The 20,716-nt window shown below is 41.6% G+C and overlaps 1 protein-coding gene across 3 annotated transcripts in view; it reads left to right on the top strand.

The window, feature by feature from the left end:
- LOC102413663 (ATP-binding cassette sub-family C member 4) overlaps window positions 1–20,716 on the top strand; it is a 122,335-nt gene that overhangs the window by 52,387 nt on the left and 49,232 nt on the right. For all 3 annotated transcript variants that reach the window (XM_044926924.2, XM_044926923.2, XM_044926922.2), the window contains exons 12-18: window positions 1,226–1,320; window positions 1,543–1,629; window positions 8,058–8,154; window positions 10,225–10,395; window positions 11,139–11,279; window positions 12,298–12,335; window positions 12,715–12,800. In XM_044926924.2, coding sequence (XP_044782859.2) covers window positions 1,226–1,320; window positions 1,543–1,629; window positions 8,058–8,154; window positions 10,225–10,395; window positions 11,139–11,279; window positions 12,298–12,335; window positions 12,715–12,800 — 715 coding nt within the window. The remainder of the gene's footprint in view (window positions 1–1,225; window positions 1,321–1,542; window positions 1,630–8,057; window positions 8,155–10,224; window positions 10,396–11,138; window positions 11,280–12,297; window positions 12,336–12,714; window positions 12,801–20,716) is intronic.

Raw genomic sequence — 20,716 nt, 5'->3', positions numbered from 1 at the left:
CATTTCCACTTTACTTTAATCATATCCAGCCCCTGATGCCCAGATCAGACTCCAGATACCCAGGCCAGGGTTGGGTGTTTCTTTCATGACCTTGCCTTACTGATGAAGCTCAGCCCTTCTTTCTCCCCACATTTGAGCATCTCTGCAGAAGAGATGGGACAGCGGCTGATATTCAGCTTTTTCCCTGGGGGTCAGTGCTTTGTTGTAGCCACGTGGGCTGATTGGACCAGTAATGTGGGCAGTGTTCTGGGGCCTCCCCTACCCTCGGGTGTCCACGCGGCAGAGTCTGGTAGGAAGGGGCCCTGCAGGACCTGGCTGCACAGCGATTCTTCTATACACGATGTGACCATTATAAACATGGACTGCTTTCCTAGTCTGCGTGGTCAGAACACGGACACCTTCCAAATGTGTCTGGAGTGTGACCCCATCTCTCCATTCTCACTGCTCCCACTCTGGTCCTGACCATGGTCATCTCTCACCTAGATTTTTCCAGTAGCCTCCTTACTTATATTCACGCTTTCCCTTCCCCACTTACTGCCTGTTTTATGCAAAGCACAGGAGTGACTCCTTAAAAACCCAAGACTTTGTCAGTCCTCCCCTTCCTCCTTTACTGAAGTGACCCCAGGGCTCCTCCTGCTCTGGCTCTGCCCTCACTCCCCTCATTCTTACTCAGCTCTGCTCTCCTGCCTCCTTGTCCTGAACCCCTTGGGCACCTCCACGTGGCCCCTGCACCCCCCCTCCCTCTGTGAGGAGCAGCCTCTCCAGGTCTGCTGGAGCCCCCCTCCCCAGATCTGCTAACAACCCCTCTGAGCAGAGTCCTCACACCCCAGTATGGACTCCTTCACTCTCCATTCACTCTCCATTCGACTTCCTTTTCCTTTTCGTCCTTAGTTCTTGCACTCAACATGGAAAGAAACTGTAGGGACTTTGTTTCCTCGTGGCTGAATTCACTGTGCCCAGAACAATGCCTAGCACGTAGTCAGTCCTCAATAAATATCTGTTAAAATGGTCAAATGCATAAATGCTGTGAAAAACTACAGAATGAATAAAAGATAAAAAAAACCCTGAGAGGTTTGTTGTTTTAATGTTCAAGGTTATCATTATTCACTATGAAATAAGCCCATTATCATTGATCAAACACGTGGGGAGAACAGCTGCTAAAAGGTTAGGATGCGAGAACACATTTTAAATCTTCTTCTTTTTTTCTTTTTCTGTCTCCTTATAGAATTTGCAGAATTTGAAGGAAGGAGATCAAACTGTGATAGGAGACGGAGGAACCCCACTGAGTGAAGGGCAGAAAGCCCGGATCAGCCTCGCCAGGTAAATGGGGTTTTAGTTGCCATCCGCCCCTCCTCCTCTGTGGCTCCTAGTGGACGTGAGCACGCAGACCCCGCTCACCGGGTGGGCCTGGGTGAAGCAGGGTCTTGGCTCTTTCCCTGGGCTCCTGGAATGAACATGACATTGTTGGACACCATCATAATTCAGAGATGAGACCCAGGGAGTGTGAAGTATCCTCTCCTGACGTCTCTCTACATTTTCTAGAGCCGTGTATCAGGATGCAGACATCTACCTCCTGGACGATCCGCTCAGCGCAGTGGATGTAGAAGTCAGCAGGCACTTGTTCAACCAGTGAGTTTGCTCCTGTTTTCTATCGTTTCTTCTTTCCAAGAGCCCTGTAGGGATCAGGGAAAGGAGCTCAGGAAAGCCTTTGTGTTCCAGGAGACTCAGCTCGCTGTGTGCTGCTGTCTTTCTCTCCTTTTATTCCCTCAAAAGAAGATCCATTGTAGAGAAATCTTGCATCATGATGAGGTCAGGATAGTAAAATACAGCAGGTGCTTCTAGTGTGTGGAACACAGTGGAGTCCATGCTTTAGGGAGTCAGGGATAGATGGCAGATTCCAACCTGTGACTTGCAGTTGATGGATCCAGATGCTGTGGATGGATCCACACCCCAGGAAAAGAAGGATGCTATCTGATTTTTAAATCATAGAGTGATACTTGGCTGCCAGTTCTTTTCCTCCATCATTCCCTCATCATTTAAGGCACATTAGAAGGTACAATGTTTTCCATGGAAAGGCGCTGTTAGCTTATGCTTATTATTCTGTAGGTCTGAAAATACTTAGCAAAGCCTAGAATTCAGGAATAACTTAACAGAGCCATACTTCAATATCAGAGTATGGCTTCAATCATTTAATGTCACTTCATGGATGCTTGTGGAATTAATACTTAGACCCACAATATAGGGTTAACTTGAACGTGAATCTAGTTATCTAGAATCTCTTAAATCCTGACTTTCAATTTGTGATTCTGGAATTTGGTGTCAGCGGCTCTTGCTTGGCCATAGAACCCCTGAAGTAGAAAAACCACAATGCTTTTCTGTGTATAATATGTCTTAACATATACTGACTGAGGCTTTTGATGGAGTCTAGATTGGCCTCCTTGAAAGCCTCATGAACTTGCTTTTGCTGAAACAGCCTCCACATCTCCCCCCAGAGTAAGTTCCCTTGATGTTCACCCTATTAAAGCCAATGAGCCTTCCAGCTGCACTTAACACCCTGCTGTGTGCACTGAGTTAGATGCCCTTACAGATGTCCCTGCACAAGACCTCTTAGTTTACAAGGAGGACACTGAGCCAGGAGAGGGGAAGGACCACACTGAGCCGAATAAGGAAGACTAGGACACCCAAGTCTCATTCCTGCCTCTGAGGTACCTGTCTCTATGTGGAGCTTGTTAAGACAGATGCCTGGGGAAAGGTCAGCAGAGTCAAGCTTTAGAGAGTTTCAACACAGGCTAGTAAGTGCTGAATAGAAGCAGAAGTGGCAGCTGGAGGCTTTTATTAAAAGTGAATGAATCGCACTCCTACTTGACATTAAGAGTTTCCTTCAGTCATGAGGCTATATCCCAGGTTGTTAAAGTTTTACTGCTTTATGCTTGAACACTAAGTGGGTTCTGTCACCTAAAGAAGGTGAAAGGCCTTAGGCGAACTGATGCTGTCTCACCATGCTATGGATCCCGATGTGTTTCAGCCCCACATCACCAGACCCTTGCCTCCTGGTCATCAGCTCTTCAGGTCTGTCCTGATCAGACTGCCACACTGCCATCTATACAGCATACCCTCCTGTCTACACAGCTCACCCTCCTGCTCCAGCACTTTACAGGCCATCGCGCCCCACCCCACCCCACCCCACATTCAGGAAACAGCTCCAGGTCCTGAAACAGAGAACAGGCTTCTTTGCCGTCTGCCCCCATCCGCCTTTCCAGCTCGTCCCCTTACTCACTTGGTGTCCAGCTGTGCTGGCTCTGTGGGGGTCCTTTCATACCCCTGTCTGTCTGTGCACACTGGTCCCTCTGTCCCAGAGCCAGGGAGCAGTGTGCCAGGACACAGGAGGAAGGTGAAATGTGTGTCCTGCCTTTGCCTCTTGCTCCTCCAGGGAGTGCCTGTGCCCTCTGTCTTTCCACAGTCCTCAATAATAATGCTAAATAAATAATGCTTAATAAAAAGCATTATTTAGAAAAAATTCAAAGCCTTTAATTGGTCACTTTGGAATTTTTTTTAATTTTATTTTATTTTTAAACTTTACATAATTGTATTAGTTTTGCCAAATATCAAAATGAATTATTTATATTTATATTACATTATATGTGATGGAATATTAGGAAGAAAACATTTTACAACTTTTGGGTTGCTCTATCTTGGACATAGCAGCCCATCAGATTTGATTTACAACCACTTTCAGGGACAATTGGCAAGTAATTCTAAATTAAAACAGTTATATTAAAGGCTTTAGTACTAAGACTGAAGAGGGCTTGCTCAGTCAAGAAACTTAGTTACAAACATTGAACTCAGTTTAGTTCAGTTCAGTCGCTCAGTCGTGTCCGACTCTTTGCCACCCCATGAATCGCAGCACGCCAGGCCTCCCTGTCCATCACCAACTCCCGGAATTCACTCAAATTCACATCCATTGAGTCAGAGATGCCATCCATCCATCTCATCCTCTGTCATCCCCTTCTCCTCCTGCCATCAATCTTTCCCAGCATCAGGGTCTTTTCCCATGAGTCAGCTCTTCATATCAGGTGGCCAAAGAATTGGAGTTTCAGCTTCAACATCAGTCCTTCCAATGAACACCTAGGACTGATCTCCTTTAGGACGGACTGTTTGGATCTCCTTGCAGTCCAAGGGACTCTCAAGAGTCTTCTCCAACACCATCAAAAACATCAGTTCTTCAGCACTCAACTTTCTTCACAGTTCACCTCTCACATCCATACATGACTACTGGAAAAACCATAGCCTTGACTAGACAGACCTTTGTTGACAAAGTAATGTCTCTGCTTTTCAATATGCTATCGAGGTTGGGTACTCTTGCCTGGAAAATCCCATGGATGGAGGAGCCTGGTAGGCTGCAGTCCATGGGGTCGCTAAGAGTCGGACACTACTGAGAGACTTCACTTTCACTTTTCGCTCTCATGCATTGGAGAAGGAAATGGCAATCCCTCCAGTGTTCTTGCCTAGAGAATCCCAGGGACGGGGGAGCCTGTTGGGCTGCCATCTATGGGGTTGCACAGAGTCGGACACGACTGAAGCCACTTAGCAGCAGCAGCAGCAGCAGGTTGGTCATAACTTTCCTTCCAAGGAGTAAGTGTCTTTTAATTTCATGGCTGCAATCACCATCTGCAGTGATTTTGGAGCCCCAAAAGATAAAGTCTGACACTGTTTCCCCATCTGTTTCCCATGAAGTGATGGGATCAGATGCCGTGATCTTCGTTTTCTGAATGTTGAGCTTTAAGCCAACTTTTTCACTGTCCTCTTTCACTTTCATCAAGAGGCTTTTTAGTTCCTCTTCACTTTCTGCCATAAGGGTGGTATCATCTGCATATCTGAGGTTATTGATATTTCTCCTGGCAATCTTGATTCCAGCTTGTGTTTCTTCCAGTCCAGCATTTCTCATGATATACTCTGCATATAAGTTAAATAAGCAGGGTGACAATATACAGCCTTGACGTACTCCTTTTCCTATTTGGAACCAGTCTGTTGTTCCATGTCCAGTTCTGACTGTTACTTCCTGACCTGCATATAGGTTTCTCAAAAGGCAGGTCAGGTGGTCTGGTATTCCCGTCTCTTGAAGAATTTTCCACAGTTTATTGTGATCCACACAGTCAAAGGCTTTGGCATAGTCAATAAAGCCGAAATAGATGTTTTTCTGGAACTCTCTTGCTTTTTCCATCACCCAGCCAATGTTGGCATTTTGATCTCTGGTTCCTCTGCCTTTTCTAAAGCCAGCTTGAACATCTGGAAGTTCACGGTTCACATATTACTGAAGCCTGGCTTGGAGAATTTTGAGCATTACTTTACTAGTGTGTGAGATGAGTGCAATTGTGTGGTAGTTTGAGCATTCTTTGGTATTGCCTTTCTTTGGGATTGGAATGAAAACTGACCTTTTCCAGTCCTGTGGCCACTGCTGAGTTTTCCAAATTTGCTTGCATATTGAGTGCGGCACTTTCACAGCATCATCTTTCAGGATTTGAAATAGCTCAACTGGAATTCCATCACCTCCACTAGCTTTGTTCGTAGTGATGCTTTCTAAGGCCCACTTGACTTCACATTCCAGGATTTCTGGCTCTAGGTCAGTGATCACACCATAGTGATTATCTTCGTCATGAAGATCTTTTTTGTACAGTTTTTCTGTGTATTCTTGCCACCTCTTCTTAATATCTTCTGCTTCTGTTAGGTCCATACCATTTCTGTCCTTTATTGAGCCCATCTTTGCATGAAATGTTCCCTTGATATCTGTAATTTTCTTGAAGAGATCTCTAGTCTTTCCCATCCCATTCTGTTGTTTTCCTTTATTTCTTTGCACTGATCACTGAGGAAGGCTTTCTTATCTCTTCTTGCTTTTCTTTGGAACTCTTCATTCAGATGCTTATATCTTTCCTTTTCGCGTCTCTTCTTTTCACAGCTATTTGTAAGGCCTCCCCAGACAGCCATTTTGCTTTTTTGTATTTCTTTTCCATGGGGATGGTCTTGATCCCTGTTTCCTGTATAATGTCACGAACCTCCATCCATAGTTCATCAGGCACTCTATCTATCAGATATAGTCCCTTAAATCTATCTCACTTCTACTGTATAATCATAAGGGATTTGATTTAGGTCATACCTGAATGGTCTAGTGGTTTTCCTACATCTCAAAAGGTAAAAATGAATCCTTTTGGATTTAATGAATTGGTGGTGTTTGTGTCTACATCCTGGGGTCTTGCTCTGATCACAGACCCAGTGTCCAGAGTGTCCACTTAGGACTTTTCTGTCCTGAGTCCAAAGCACATGACAGCCTGTGGTTAGGGAGGAGTGGGGAAGGGGGCTGACCTTTACTGGGTGGATTGATGGTTTGATTTCTCAGAACATGTGGGTGAGTTGTCATTGACGTTGTTTGAGATGGAGAAACTGAGGTTTAGTAGCTCGTCTGACGTCGTCAGTCTCATAAGAAGGACTGAGCTTCAGCCTGCTGCCTCCAGACTCTCCATCTGACTCACTCACAGGCTGAGCTCTGGCCCTTGTTTCTGAGATTTGCTCTGCGAGGGGCTTGGGCTCCCAGATTACCTCTCTGGAGCCCTGCCTATGGTCACCAGGGTCCTGGACCCAGGCAATAATTTCCTGGAGGAGTTGTGGACTCAGTAGGATGAAACTGGGGTTGAGTCCCTTGGGGTCTGCATTTAAAATGAGAAGCAGATTGAGGGGTTACTGTGAAAGGAAACATTTAATAATGTGAGGGACACTGAGGGGATTGTTGGGTTACACCTCGGCAGAACTTGGCAGCAGCTGTTGCTCTTAACAGGCAGGAGGTAATTACCAGTTTCAGGGGAATTGACATCCAGTTGGCTTGTTGGTTACCATGGAAACCAGCAGAGGGTCATGGCCCTCCTGCCCTTTTGACAAGCATAGTGGAGGGTTCTGATCTAAAGCTAGAACAGCCATTCACTGGGCTCTGGGACAAGCATATAGGAAGGTCAGTCACGTGAAGAGGTGTAGTTGAAGGAGGCACTGGTCAGGCAGGGGATGTAGAGAGGACAAGAGAAGAGCCATCTTGGGTGGTCTGACCACACAGGGGTCTTGGCTGAGAGTTGGTATGTCTTTTGATTTGTTGGTTGATTTCCACTCCCATTTGGGCCATTTGGGTTCCATTCTTTCATTTCCGTGTTTGGAAGGTGTTCAGTCCTAATGAAAGAAGAATTGCTTCCTGAATGGGACTGGGAATGTTGAAGGGAATGTTGAGGTCATGTCAGTGTTCATTTTCTGTCTAATATTATTTGGGGGGAAGGGTCTAAAATATGCACTCTGGCAAAGGTTATCAAGAAACTATTCATTTTTGTTGTTAATCTGTACATTGTAAATCATAAATAATCACATAGAAAACTGCCTAAAAATGTACACATTTTTTTTCAAGGAGTTAAATAATTTTGTTTTTTTAATATAAATTTATTTCTTTTAATTGGAGGCTAATTACTTTACAATATTGTATTGGTTTTTCCATACGTCAACATGAATCTGCCACAGGTGTACACATGTTCCCCATTATGAACCCCCCTCCTACCTCCCTCCCTGTACCATCCCTCTGGGTCATCCCAGTGCACCAGCCCCAAGCATCCTGTACCATTTTTATATGACATAGATTCCTGTTCTCCTATTCTCACATAGAAATAACAGTGTTTTAGTTCAATTGAGTTTTAGAATCTCAGTGTTGCTCAATTGCTTTTCCTTATGAAATATATAAATGCTTAGCTGAGTTTTAGGTAAAAGAAGTTAGCTCTCGGTGCCTCTTTCACTGGATTGCTTTTTAGAATATTTTTTAGTGGAGCTGGAGTCAAGTTTGCTGCTGATGAATTTGAAGACCTTGCCAAATTCATTGATTTATGTTTGTATTAAATTTTGTCATTTATTTGGTATTTAAAGTACAGATTTTTTACTATTGTGTTGTCTTTGTCCCACTATGTTTTAAAAGTATAAATTTTTACTTTGGTATATCCCCATTAATGTGCTTTTGCATGCCATACCTTTTATATTTGTAGGTGTATTTGCCAAGCCTTGAAAGATAAGGTCACAATTTTAGTGACTCATCAGTTGCAGTACCTAAAAGCTGCAAGTAAGATTCTGCAATTGGAAAATGTAAGTAGTTTCTAGAAATCTGTGGAGCTTGCTAGCACTCTCCTCGGATTCATGATAAATGCCCTCTTCTCCCTCAGTTTTTTGCCCCCTTCTTCCCAGAGCTGGTGGTACTCATGCCCTGAGGATGAATTCAAAGACCATAGAAATGTCACTATTATGCTCTAAGCCACATAAACCCTAAAATGTATAAAATTGCTACCATAGAATTACTGAGTCATCACTGTTCTAATGAAATTTGTTAAGGATAATAATGCTATATTATATACAAGATTTTGTTTTCCCCTTCCAGGATTTAAGTCAAAGTATACTAATTTGGAAATTATAGATACTAAGAACCATTTGTAACCATGTTATAGTCAAACGCAGTTTGCTAAACAACATCTTCCATTAGCACCAGAAGTGAGGCTGGGTAGCCGAGCACCTGGGTCAGAGATGCCCACTCTGCTGGTGTCTCCAGTTGCTGGTCTCCCTGTGCAGGTCTCTATGTGCCCGATCCATGTGGGAGCCTCTGCAGCAGGAGGTCAAGGCCCTGCCTTCATGGGGCTCCTGTTCTTATGGGGATGGATGTGACAGAAAGGGTGACATCCTGGCCTCTCTGAGGAGCTGCTGCCTCATGGGGTCTGAGTGACATGAAGGTGGAGGCCACACAGTCACCTGGGGGAGGGGGTCTGAGGCAAGGGGTCCTTAGGAAGAAGCTGACCTGGCAGGTTGGAGGAACAGCAGGAAGACCAGTGTGTCTGAGGAGAGTGAGCAGGGGGACAGGAGGGAGCTGGTCTCTGAGCAATGGGCAGGGGACCGGAAGTGGGATGGAAGCCTTGGATGGTCCAGAGCAGAGGAGGGATGTGGTCTGATGTGGGAGTTAAGAGAGTCCTATGATACACTGGAGGGGTAACAGCAGAAGCAGTTACAAGTCTTACTAACGCTGAGGAGACAGCAGCATGGGCTTAAGCTAGGATGTCAGTTTCTAGAGCTGCTGTAACAAAGTGCCGCAAACTGGGTGACTTAAAACAACAGAAGTTTGTCATTTCCCTGTTCTGGAGGCTATGGGTCCCAAATCCAGGTACTGGCAGGGCCATTCTCCCACTGAAGACTCCAGGGGAGAGAATCCTTCCCTTCAGCCTCTGGTGCTCATCTGCTTACCTTGGTGTTCCTTGGCATTCCTTGGCTTCTAACTGCAGCACTGTGGTTTCTGCCTCTGATGTCACGTGGCCATTGTCCCCGTGTATGTCTGGGTCTTTTCTCATAAGGACATGAGTATTACTGGATGTAGGGTCACCCTGTTCCAGTCTGACCTTATCTTAACTTGATTACATCTGCAAAGAGCCTGTATCTAAATAACGTCATACCCACAGATGTCATGTTTAGGGCTTGAACATACTTTTGGGGGGCCACCATTCAATCCACAACTCCTAGTGTGGTTGGTGGTGGACTGGAGATAAATGAGAATATTTCAGGCTTACTGGTTGGTTGATGCTTCAGTCTTGGCTTGTTTGCCTCTGGGCCTCAGCAACAGTGTCCTAAACCCTTGTCTGCTCCACAGGCCCGTGGCCAGATCCCTCACTTATCAAGTGAAGTTCTACTCTGGGAAAGATTATTAAAATGCACAACCTCTACCTCCCTAGAAGTAGTTCCATGTGTAGATTCTCCACTCCCCTAGGAATGTGGGGCTCAGATTTCTCAAACATGTTGTTTAGTTGCTCAGTCATGTCTGACTCTTTGCAACCCTGTAGACTGTAGCCCACACAGCTCCTTTGTCCATGGGATTTTCCAAGAATACTGGAGTTGCCTGCCATTTCTTATGTTAATGATCTCCATCTTTAACACATGAGAACATATTTCTTTCATATACCCCAGCACCTAACACAGGGTTTGGCAGAGAACACAATGCTCAGTTCTACATCAAGCTGAACTGAACTAGATTTGTCCTCCAGAATTTCATACCTAATGATCACTTTCTTACAAAAATCATAACTTAAGATCCGTTTACTTCTCTTGATTAGCATTTATATTAGGTTAGTATTAACAAATGCAAATACATGCCTTTCAGTTTTTTTTTTTTTTTAATTTTAGGGTGAAATGGTGGGAAAGGGGCCTTACACTGAGTTCCTGAAATCCAGAATAGATTCTGACTCCCTTTCAAAGAAGAAGACTGAGGAGCCTGAACCATCTTCCAAGTCTCCAGACCAGCCTCAAGAGTCCTCCACAGAGTCAATGAAAGATGCAGCCCCAGAGGACCACGATGTGAGTTTCTCATCCTGCAACATGCCCAGATCCGTCTGCTCTTGGTGGCCTTGTGGGCCTTCAATCTGCTCCAGTTATACATACACAGGTCCTCCTCGACACCCAAACCCAGGAGTCTGGATGATTCTGATAAGTGTTCAGATTAGTCCCTCACATTCCACACTCAAGAATCACTCTCTGAAATTCAGGAACCACATAGATTTTGATCACGTGCTGTCCCCTGCTACCCAGATTCACCTTACTCCAACTTGCTGTGCAAGCTCAGTTTACTGTATTTGACTAGTATTTTGAGGCTCAGTTATGTTTTATGTTTCCATCATTGAGTGACAAAATAAAAGATTATGAGCTAAATATTAGTTCCATATCATTTTGTGTATTATTTTGAACAAGCTTCTGCATTTATACTTGAATTGGGTATGGTGTGCTTGGGTTGAGAGTCATGATTGACTTTAAGCAAAACTAGCCAACTGTGAATAGCCTCATGCAGATGACGTTTTTTTTTTTTTTTTTCCTAATGAATTCCTAGGAGTAGGATGGCTGGGTCCAAGCATAAATGCATATGTGGTTTTTCTATGTATTTCCACACCCTTCTCTTTAGAAGACAGACAATCTTTCACTCCTGCCAGCATATGAGTTTTGTGTGTGTCCCCACCTTTTTGCAATGAAAGTTACTGTTGAACTTTTGATATTTGGTGATTAATTACTTAATGTTTTATCTCTCGCTGCCATTTTTCCCCTCACAGACTGAGGATATACTGGTTAAACTACCCCTGGAGGACTATTCAAAGGGACAAGTTGGTTGTAAGACCTACAAGAATTACTTCACAGCTGGTACTCACTGGTCTATCATCATTTTGCTTATTCTAGTGAACATCGCAGCTCAGGTAAATAAGGACGTTTATTTTGGTTTGTGCCCTCAGTTTGGTATTTACATATATTTGTACTTTATATGGGCTTCCCTGGTGGCTCAGACGGTAAAGCGTCTGCCTGCAATGCTGGAGACGCCAGTTCGATTCCTGGGTCAGGAAGATCCCCTGGAGAAGGAAATGTCAATCCACTCCAGCACTCTTGTCTGGAAAATCCCATGGACGGAGAAGCCTGATAGGCTATAGTCCATGGGGTCGCAAAGAGTCAGACACGACTGAGCGACTTCACTTCACTTCACTTCACTTATACTTTATTTATCATTATTCTTAGTATGTATATGAAGATATTTAAAGAACTGGCCCATGAAGCTGTGGGATCTAGCTTGATAAGTGTGAAATCAGGAAGGCAGGCCTGCAGGCTGGAACCTCAGGCAGGAGCTGACCCTGCTGTCTTGAGGCAGAATTTCTTCCTCCTCCAGGAAGCCTCAGGTTTTTCTCTTCAGGGCTGACTGACTGGATGAGGCCACCACAGTGTTGAGGGTGATCCCCTTTACTTCCATTCTCATGATGAATGTGAACCACATTCGCAAAATACCTTCATGGCAATGTCTAGACCAGTGACTGAATCACTGGAGACTGGCCTGGCCAAGCTGACATAGAAAACCGACCATCACAGTACCTGTTAAGTTTCTTTCATTTGAAAAACTCCAACATTTACACTATTATTACTGTATTTGCAGTTCATCTGGATTTGCATTGAAAAGCATTTTTTGTGGGGAGCTAAATAAGTGAGCTTTACTGGTGTTGTGTGTACATGACAGAGAGCTTCTAGGAAAAGAACAATGTCTTTTGGAGATATTAAAATGCAGCATGCCCTCCCCTGTCCTGTGGTCATCTGGGGTGTGGGACTTGGCACAGACCTGAGGCGGAAGGACCGTCTCCATGTTCTGGAGCCTTTCCGTCCCCCATCCTAGTGAGCAGGGTGTGAGGGTTCAGTAACATCAGTGTGTTAGTGACTGTTGTTTCCTGCTCCCAGGTTGCCTATGTCCTGCAGGATTGGTGGCTTTTAGACTGGTGAGTGATTCCTGGTCTGACCCAAAGTGCTGAAAGTCTACAGGAAGCTCCCCTTCCCACAGAGCTAGGGAGGGTGGTGGAGCTTGTTCAGCCTCCTCTTCTAACCCTCACGGAGTTTCCCTGAAGAAAAAGTTCTTGCTGGTGGAATATGACCCTCCCATGATCTGTCGCCGTGTCTGACCCTCAGCAGCTTCCTTGTAGACAGTTGGAGAACTGAAACTCATGATTCAAGTTGAATTTTTATAAGGTAGAGGGACACCAGGCCCCATGAGCTGGGAATTGTTTTCCACCATAAACCATGTCTCCTAAATTGAGGTTAATTTTTTTTGTCTTTACCTAATTCCATCTACTGCATTTTTTTCTCTTCCCTATTCCATAGGGCGAATGAACACTACATCAATGTTAGTAGACAAGGAAATGAAACGAGGATGATCAATCTGAACTGGTACTTAGTAGTTTATTCAGGTAAAGTTGAATCTTCTACTCTATTATACAGGAAATGCTTTTAGTGAGCCTGTGCAAGCAACTAGGGCTTCCAGGAGTAATTCAGTAATGTCTTAACAGATTAAGTCTCAGTTGTGTTTACTCTGTGAATTAATTGGAATGATTATTTTTAAAATTGACTAGAAGAAAGAGATTGAATGAAGACTTTTTAAATTTATTTTATTGATGTATAGTTGATTTAGTATAGTTATGTTGATTTCTGCTGTACAGCAAAGTGATTCAGTTTCATATATATGGAATGCTATATATGTATATATGCATATATGAATATATATGTGCATATATATTCTTTTCATTGTATGCCATTGCTATATATGTATATATGAATATATATGTGCATATATATTCTTTTTCATATTATATGCCATTATTGTTTGTTGCAGACTATGGAATACCATTCCCTGTGCTATGCAGTAGGATCTTGTTATCCACTCTCAATATAATAGTTTCCATCTGCTCACCCCAGACTCCCAGTCCACCCCTCCCCCACCCTTCTTCCCCTTGGCAGCCACAGGTCTGTGAGTCTGTTTCTGTTTTGTAGATAAGTTTATTTGTATCATATTTTAGATTCCACATGTAAGTGATATGATGTTTGTCTTTCTCTTTCCGATTTACTTCACTTAGTATGATAATCTCTAGGCCCATTCATGTTGCTGCAATTTTCATGCTGCATTATTTCATTCTTTTTGTGGCTGATCAGTATTCCATTATATGTGCGTGTGTGTGTGTGTATACTTTCAGTATCCCATTATATATGTGTGTGTGTATACTACATATTCTTTATCCATTTATCTGTTGATGGACATTTAGATTGTTTCTATGTCTTCACTACTGTAAATAGTAATGCAGTGAACACAGGGTGCATGTATCATTTCAAATCAGTTTTCTTTGGATATATACCCAGGAGTGGGATTGCAGGATCATATGGCAACTTTACACATGGTCATCACCAGATGGTCAATACCAAAATCAGATTGATTATATTCTTTGCAGTCAAAGATGGAGAAGCTCTATGCTGCTGCTAAGTCGCTTCAGTTGTGTCCCTCTCTGTGTGACCCCATAGACGGCAGCCCACCAGGCTCCCCCGTCCCTGGGATTCTCCAGGCAAGAACACTGGAGTGGGTTGCCATTTTCCTTCTCCAGCGCATGAAAGTGAAAAGTGAAAGGGAAGTCACTCAGTTGTGTCTGACTCTTAGTGACCTCATGGAGAAGCTCTATACAGTCAGCAAAAATAAGACCAGGACCTGACTGTGGCTCAGATCATAAACTCCTTATTGCCAACTTTAGACTTAAAATGAAGAAAGCAGGGGAAAACCACTAGACTATTCAGGTATGACCTAAATCAAATCCCTTATGATTATACAGTGAAAGTGAGAAATAAATTCAAGGGATTAGATCTGATAGAGTGCCTGAAGAACTATGGACAGAGGTTCGTAACACTAGACAGGAGGCAGGGATCAAGACTATCCAAGAAAAATAAATGAAAAAGGCAAACTGGTTGTCTGAGGAGGCCTTACAAATAGCTCTGAGAGAAAGAGAAGTGAAAGGCAAAGGAGAAAAGGAGAGATAAACACATTAGAATGCACAGTTTCAAAGAATAGCAAGGAGAGATAAGAAAGCCTTCCTCAGTGATCAATGCAAAGAAATAGAGGAAAACAATAGAATGGGAAAGACTAGAGGTCTTTTCAGGAAAATTACAGATACCCAGGGAATATTTCATGCAAAGATGAGCACAATAAAGGACAGAAATGGTATGGACCTAACAGAAGTAGAAGATATTAAGAAGAGGTGGCAAGAATACACAGAAGAACTGTACAAAAAAGATCTTAATGACCAAGATAATCACTATGGTGTGACCACTCACCTAGAACCAGACATCCTGGAGTGCAAAGGCAAGTGGCCCTTAGGAAGCATCACTATGAACAAAGCTAGTGGAGGTGATGGATTTCCAGTTGATCTATTTCAAATCCTATAAGATGATGCTTTAAAAGTGCTGCACTCAATATGCCAGCAAATTTGGAAAACTCAGCAGTGGCCACAGGACTGGAAAAGGTCAGTTTTCATTCCAATCCCAAACAAAGGCAATGTCAAAGATTGCTTTAACTGTTGCACAATTGCACTCATCTCACATGCTAGTATAGTAATGCTCAAAATTCTCCAAGCTAGGCTTCAATAGCATGTGAACCATGAACTTCCAGATGTCCAAGCTGGACTTAGAAAAGGCAGAGGAACCAGAGATCAGATTTCCAACATACACTGGATCATTGAAAAAACAAGAGAGTTCCATAAAAACATCTACTTCTGCTTTATTGACTATACCAAAGCTGTTGACTCTGTGGATCACAACAAACTGTAGAAAATTCTTAAAGAGATGAGAATACCAGACCACCTGACCTGCCTCCTAAGAAAGCTGTATGCAGGTCAGGAAGCAACAGTTAGAACTGTACATGGAACAACAGACTGATTCCAATTCAGGAAAGGAGAACATCAAGGCTGTATGTTGTCACCTTGCTTATTTAAGTTATATGCAGAGTACATCATGAGAAATGCTGTGCTGGATGAAGCACAAACTGGAATCAAAATGGCTGGGAGAAATATCAATAACCTCAGATATGTAGATGACAATACCCTTATGGCAGAAAGCAAAGAAGAACTAAAGAGCATCTTGATGAAAGTGAAAGTGGAGAGTGAAAAAGTTGGCTTAAAGCTCAACATTCAGAAAATGAAGATCATGGCATCTGGTCCCATCACTTCTTGGCAAATAGATGGGGAAGCAGTGTAAACAGTGACAGACTTTATTTTTTTGATTTCCAGAATCACTGAAGATGTTGCCATTAGCCATGAAATTAAAATATGCTTGCTCCTTGGAAGAAAAGTTATGACCAACCTAGACAGCATATTAAAAAGCAGAGACATTACTTTGCCAACAAAGTTCCGTCTAGTCAAGACTATGGTTTTTCCAGTGGTTATGTATGGATGTTAGAGTTGGACTATAGAGAAAGCTGAGCACTGAGGAATTGATGCTTTTGAATTGTGGTGTTGGATAAGACTCTTGAGAGTCCCTTGGACTGCAAGGAGATCCAACCAGGCCATCCTAAAGGAGATCAGTCCTGGATGTTCATTGAAAGGACTGATGTTGAAGCTGAAACTCCAATACTTTGGCACCTGATGCAAAGAACTGATTCATTTGAAAAAACCCTGATGCTGGGAAAGATTGAAGGCAGGAGGAGACAGGGATGACAGAGGATGAGATGGTTAAATGGTATCACTGGCTCAATGGACATGAGTTTGAGTAAACTCTGGAAGTTGGTGATGGACAGGGAGGCCTGGCGTTCTGCAGTCCATGGTGTCTGAAAGAGTCAGACATGACTGAGCAACTGAACTGAACTGATGAAACTTTATTTTTAGTTTTTTGAGGACCCTCCACTGTTTGCCACAGTGATTGCCTCAGTTTACGTTCCTACCAACAGTGTACATATGTTCCCTTTTCACCCTCTTCAACATTTGTTATTTGTATTTTTCAATGATGGTCATTATGACTGATGTTGAGTGGTACCTTATTGTAGTTTTGCTTTTCATTTCATAACTAGCAATGTTAAGTATCTTTGGATAGATCTGTTGGCATATATCTGTGTATGTCTTCTTTGAAAAATGTCTATTTAAGTCATCTGTCCATTTTTTGAGCAGATTTGCTTGTCATTGAATTATATAAGCTGTTTTTAGATTTTGAAAATTAAGCCTTTGTCAATCACATCATTTTCAAAGGTTTTCTCAGTCTGTAGGTTGTCTTTCCATTTTGTTTATGGTTTCCTTTGCTGTGCAGAAGCTCATAAGTTTGATTAGGTCCCATTTGTTTATTTTTGGTTTTATTTCTATCACCTTGGGAGACTGACCTAAGAAATCATTGGTACAATTATGTGAGAGGAAGTTTTACCTGTGTTCTCTTCTAGAAGTCTTATGGTGTCATGTCATATTTATGTCTTTAAACCATTTGGAGTTTATTTTTGTGTATGGTGTGAGAGTTGTTCTAACATCAGTGATTTACATACAGCTGTCCAACTTTCCCAAAACTACTTACTGAAGATACTGTCTTTTATAATATACATTGTATATAATAGACAAGTCTTGCCTCTTCTGTTGACGATTAACTTTAACAGGTGTTGAAGGTGTATGCATTTATTTCTTGGCTCTCTGTTCCATTTATTCATAGTTTATTTTTGTGCCAAAACCACACCATTTTGATAACTATAGCTTTGTACTATCATCTGAAGTCTGGGAGGGCTATGACTCCTGCTTTGTTCTTTATCCTCAGGATTGCTTTGGCAGTTCTAGATTTCTTGTGGTTCCATAAAAGTTTTAGCTGTATTTGTTAGTTTCATGAAAAATTTATGGGTAATTTGATAGGGATCTTGTTAAATCTGTAGATTGCTTTGGGTAGTATGGCCATTTTAACAGTATTAATTCTTCCAATCCAAGAGCATAGGATATCTTTGCATTTCTTTGGAACATGTTTAGTTTCCTCTTTTAATGTTTTATAAATCTTTAACCTCCTTGATTATGTTTATTCCTGGGTATTTTAAGTTTTTTTGATGTGATTTTGATTTGTTTTTACATTCCTTTTATAATGTTTCATTATGAGTATAAAAAAATAACTTGGTTTAGTGTGTCAATCTTGTATCCTTATGCCTTGCTGAATTCATTTACCAGTTCTATTAGTGTTTGTGTGGAGTCTTTACAGTTTTGTATATATATTATCATGTGCATATAGTGACAGTTTTACCTCTTCCCTCCAAATGTGGATAAATTTGATTTCTTTTTCTTGTCTTATGGCTGTAGCTAGGACTTCCAGTACTGTGCTGCATAGAAGTAGTGAGAGTGGGTATCCTTGTCTTTCTCCAAATTTTAACAGGAAGGCTTTCAGCTTTTCACCACTGAGTATTATATTGGCCGTGTGCTTTGTCATAAATGGGTTTCCCTGGTGGCTCAGATGGTAAAGAATCTGACTGCAATGCATGATCCCTGGGTTGGGAAGATTCCCTGGAGAAGGGAATAGCTACTCACTCCAGTATTCTTGCCTGTAAAAATCCATGGACAGAGGAGCCTAATGGTCTGCATACAGTCCATGAAGTTGCAGAGTTGGACATGAATGAAAGAGTTATACTTTCACTTTGTCATAATTTTCATCTTGTTGAGATTTATTTCCTCTGTACTTAATTTCTTAAGAGTTTTTTTTTTTTAATCATGAATGGATGTTCAATTTAATCAAATACTTTTCTGTATTTATTAAGATGATCATGTGGCTTTTGTGTTTTCTTTCATTGATATGATGGATCATGTCAATTGATTTGTGTATGTTAAACCATACTTGTAACCCTGGGATAAATCCAACTTGATCATAGTGCATGATTTTTTTTTTTTTATGTGTTGTTGGATTCAGTTTGCTAATATTTTGTTGAGAATTTTTGCATCTATATTCATCAAGGATATTGTCCTATGATTTTCATTTTTGGTAGTATCTTTTACTGGTATTGATATCAGGATGATGGTGGCTTTATGGAATGTCTTTGGGAATATTCCCTTTGCTTCAATCTTTTGGAAGAATTTGAGGATTGGTATAAGCTCTTCCTTTTTTGTTGGGTAAAGTTCACCTGTGAAGCCATCTGGTCCTGGACTTTTTTGTGTAGGGATTTTTTTTTTTTTTCAATTACAGATTCTATTTCATTTCTAGTGATCAGTCTGTTCTAATTTTCTATGCCTTCTTGGTTCAGTTTTGGTGTGCTGTAGAATGGAGAAGGAAATGGCAACCCACTCCAGTATTCTTGCCTGGAGAATCCCGCGCACAGAGGAGCCTAGTGGGCTGCCATCTATGGGGTCGCACAGAGTCAGACATGACTGAAGCAACTTAGCAGCAGTAGCAGCAGCAACATGTGTCTAGAAACTTGTCCATTTCTCATAGGTTGTCCAGTTTGTTAGTAAATACAGTTCATGGTTTATTTGTGTATCTGTAGAATCAGTTGTTACTTATCCTCTATCATTTATTATTTTATTTGGGTTCTCTCCTTTTATTCTTGGTAAGACTAACCAGAGGCTTGTCAATTTTGTTTACCCTTTCAGAGAACCAGCTTTTGGTTTTATTGATTTTTTTCTATTTTTTAAATATTTATTTCCTCTCTGATATTTATTATGTCCATCCTTTTGCTGATTTTAGGTTTTGTTCTTCTTTTTCTAATTCTTTTAGGTGGTAGGTTAGGTTGTTTGTTTGAGGTTTTTCTTGTTTCTTGAAGAAGACCTACTTTACTATGAACTTCCCTTTAAGAACTGCTTTTGCTGCACTCTATAGATTTTGTATGGCTGTTTTCATTGTCATTTGTATTTTTAAATGTCCTCCTTCATTTAATCGTTGATCCATTTTTTTTTTCCTTAGTAGCATGTTTTTTTGTGTGTGTGCACTCAATTGCTCAGCTGTGTCGACTCTTCATGACCGCATGGACTATAGCCCACCAGGCTACTCAGTCCATGAGATTTTCCAGACAAGAATACTGGGGTGGGTTGCTATTTCCTACTCCAGGATATTTTCCTGACCCAAGGATTGAACCCACATCTCTTTGCATCAGTAGGCGGATTCTTTATCACTGCATCACCTGGAAAATCCAGCATGTTGTTTAGTTTCCATGTAATCTTTCTTTCCTTATTTTTCTGTGGTTGATTTCTAGTTTCATGAAATTGTGGTCAGAAAAGATGCTTGAAATAATTCCTGTCCTCTTAAATTCGTTGAAGCTTGTTTTGTGCTATAGTATGGGTCCATCCTAGAGAATGGTCCATCTGCACTTGAAAAGAATGAGTATGTTAGGGTTTATTAGGATATAATGCCCTAGAAATATCTAGTAAGTCTGATTTTTCTATGGTTTCATTTAAGATCTCTGTTGCTTGATTTTCTGTCTAGAAGATTTGTTGATTGATGTGAGTGGGGTGTTCAAGGCTCCTGCTATTATTGCATCCCCATCAATTTCTCCCTTTATGTCTGTCAGCATTTGTTCCATGTATGTGGATGCTCCTATATTAGGTGCATATATGTTGACAAGTGTACTATCTTCCTATATTGATCTTTTCATCATTATCTAGTGTCCTTCTATATTTTTCAGTATAATCTTTGTTTTAAAGTCTATTTGGTCTGATATGAGTATTGTTGCCTCCGCTTTCTTGTTATTTCATGAAATATCTATTTCTGTCCCCTCACTTTCAGTCTGTGTGTGTCCTTTGCCCTGATGCAGGTCTCTTATAAGCAGCATATTGTATGCTCTTATTATTTTTATTCAGTATGCTCCTTTGTGTCTTTTGTGTGTTTAGTTCTTTGAGATTTAAGGTAATTTTTGATATGTATATATTTATCACCATCTTCAACTTTGTTTTCCCGTTGATTTTTATTTCTTCTTTGTTCCTTATCTTTTATTTTTTTCTTTTGTAGTTTTGATGATTTTCTTTTGTGCTATGCTTCCGCTGTCTTCTTTTTGGCTTTGTGAATCTATTGTATGTTTTTGATTTATGGTTACCCTCTTTTTCAATTATGTTAACTTCTTCCTATATCTGCTTGCTTTAAACTGGTAGTCATATAAGCTTAGGGCTTCTCTGGTGACTCAGTGGTAAAGAATCCACCTGCCAATGCAGGAGACAAGGCTTCTAGGGTTGGGAAAGATCCCCTGGAGAAGGAAATGGCAACCTACTCCAGTATTCTTGCCTGGAAAGATCCATGGATAGAGGAGCCTGGTGGGCTGTAATCCATAGGTTCACAAGAGTCAAACATGACTTAGCAACATGGCTTAACAACATATAGGCTTAAACACATTCTGAAAAAATATCTGCATTTTCTTACTCTCATA

This window comes from Bubalus bubalis, chromosome 13 (assembly GCF_019923935.1).
Source record: "Bubalus bubalis isolate 160015118507 breed Murrah chromosome 13, NDDB_SH_1, whole genome shotgun sequence".
NCBI lineage: Eukaryota > Metazoa > Chordata > Mammalia > Artiodactyla > Bovidae > Bubalus > Bubalus bubalis.
The sequence above is the reverse complement of the archived record's forward strand: the minus strand, read 5'-3'. Positions and strand labels throughout refer to the sequence as shown.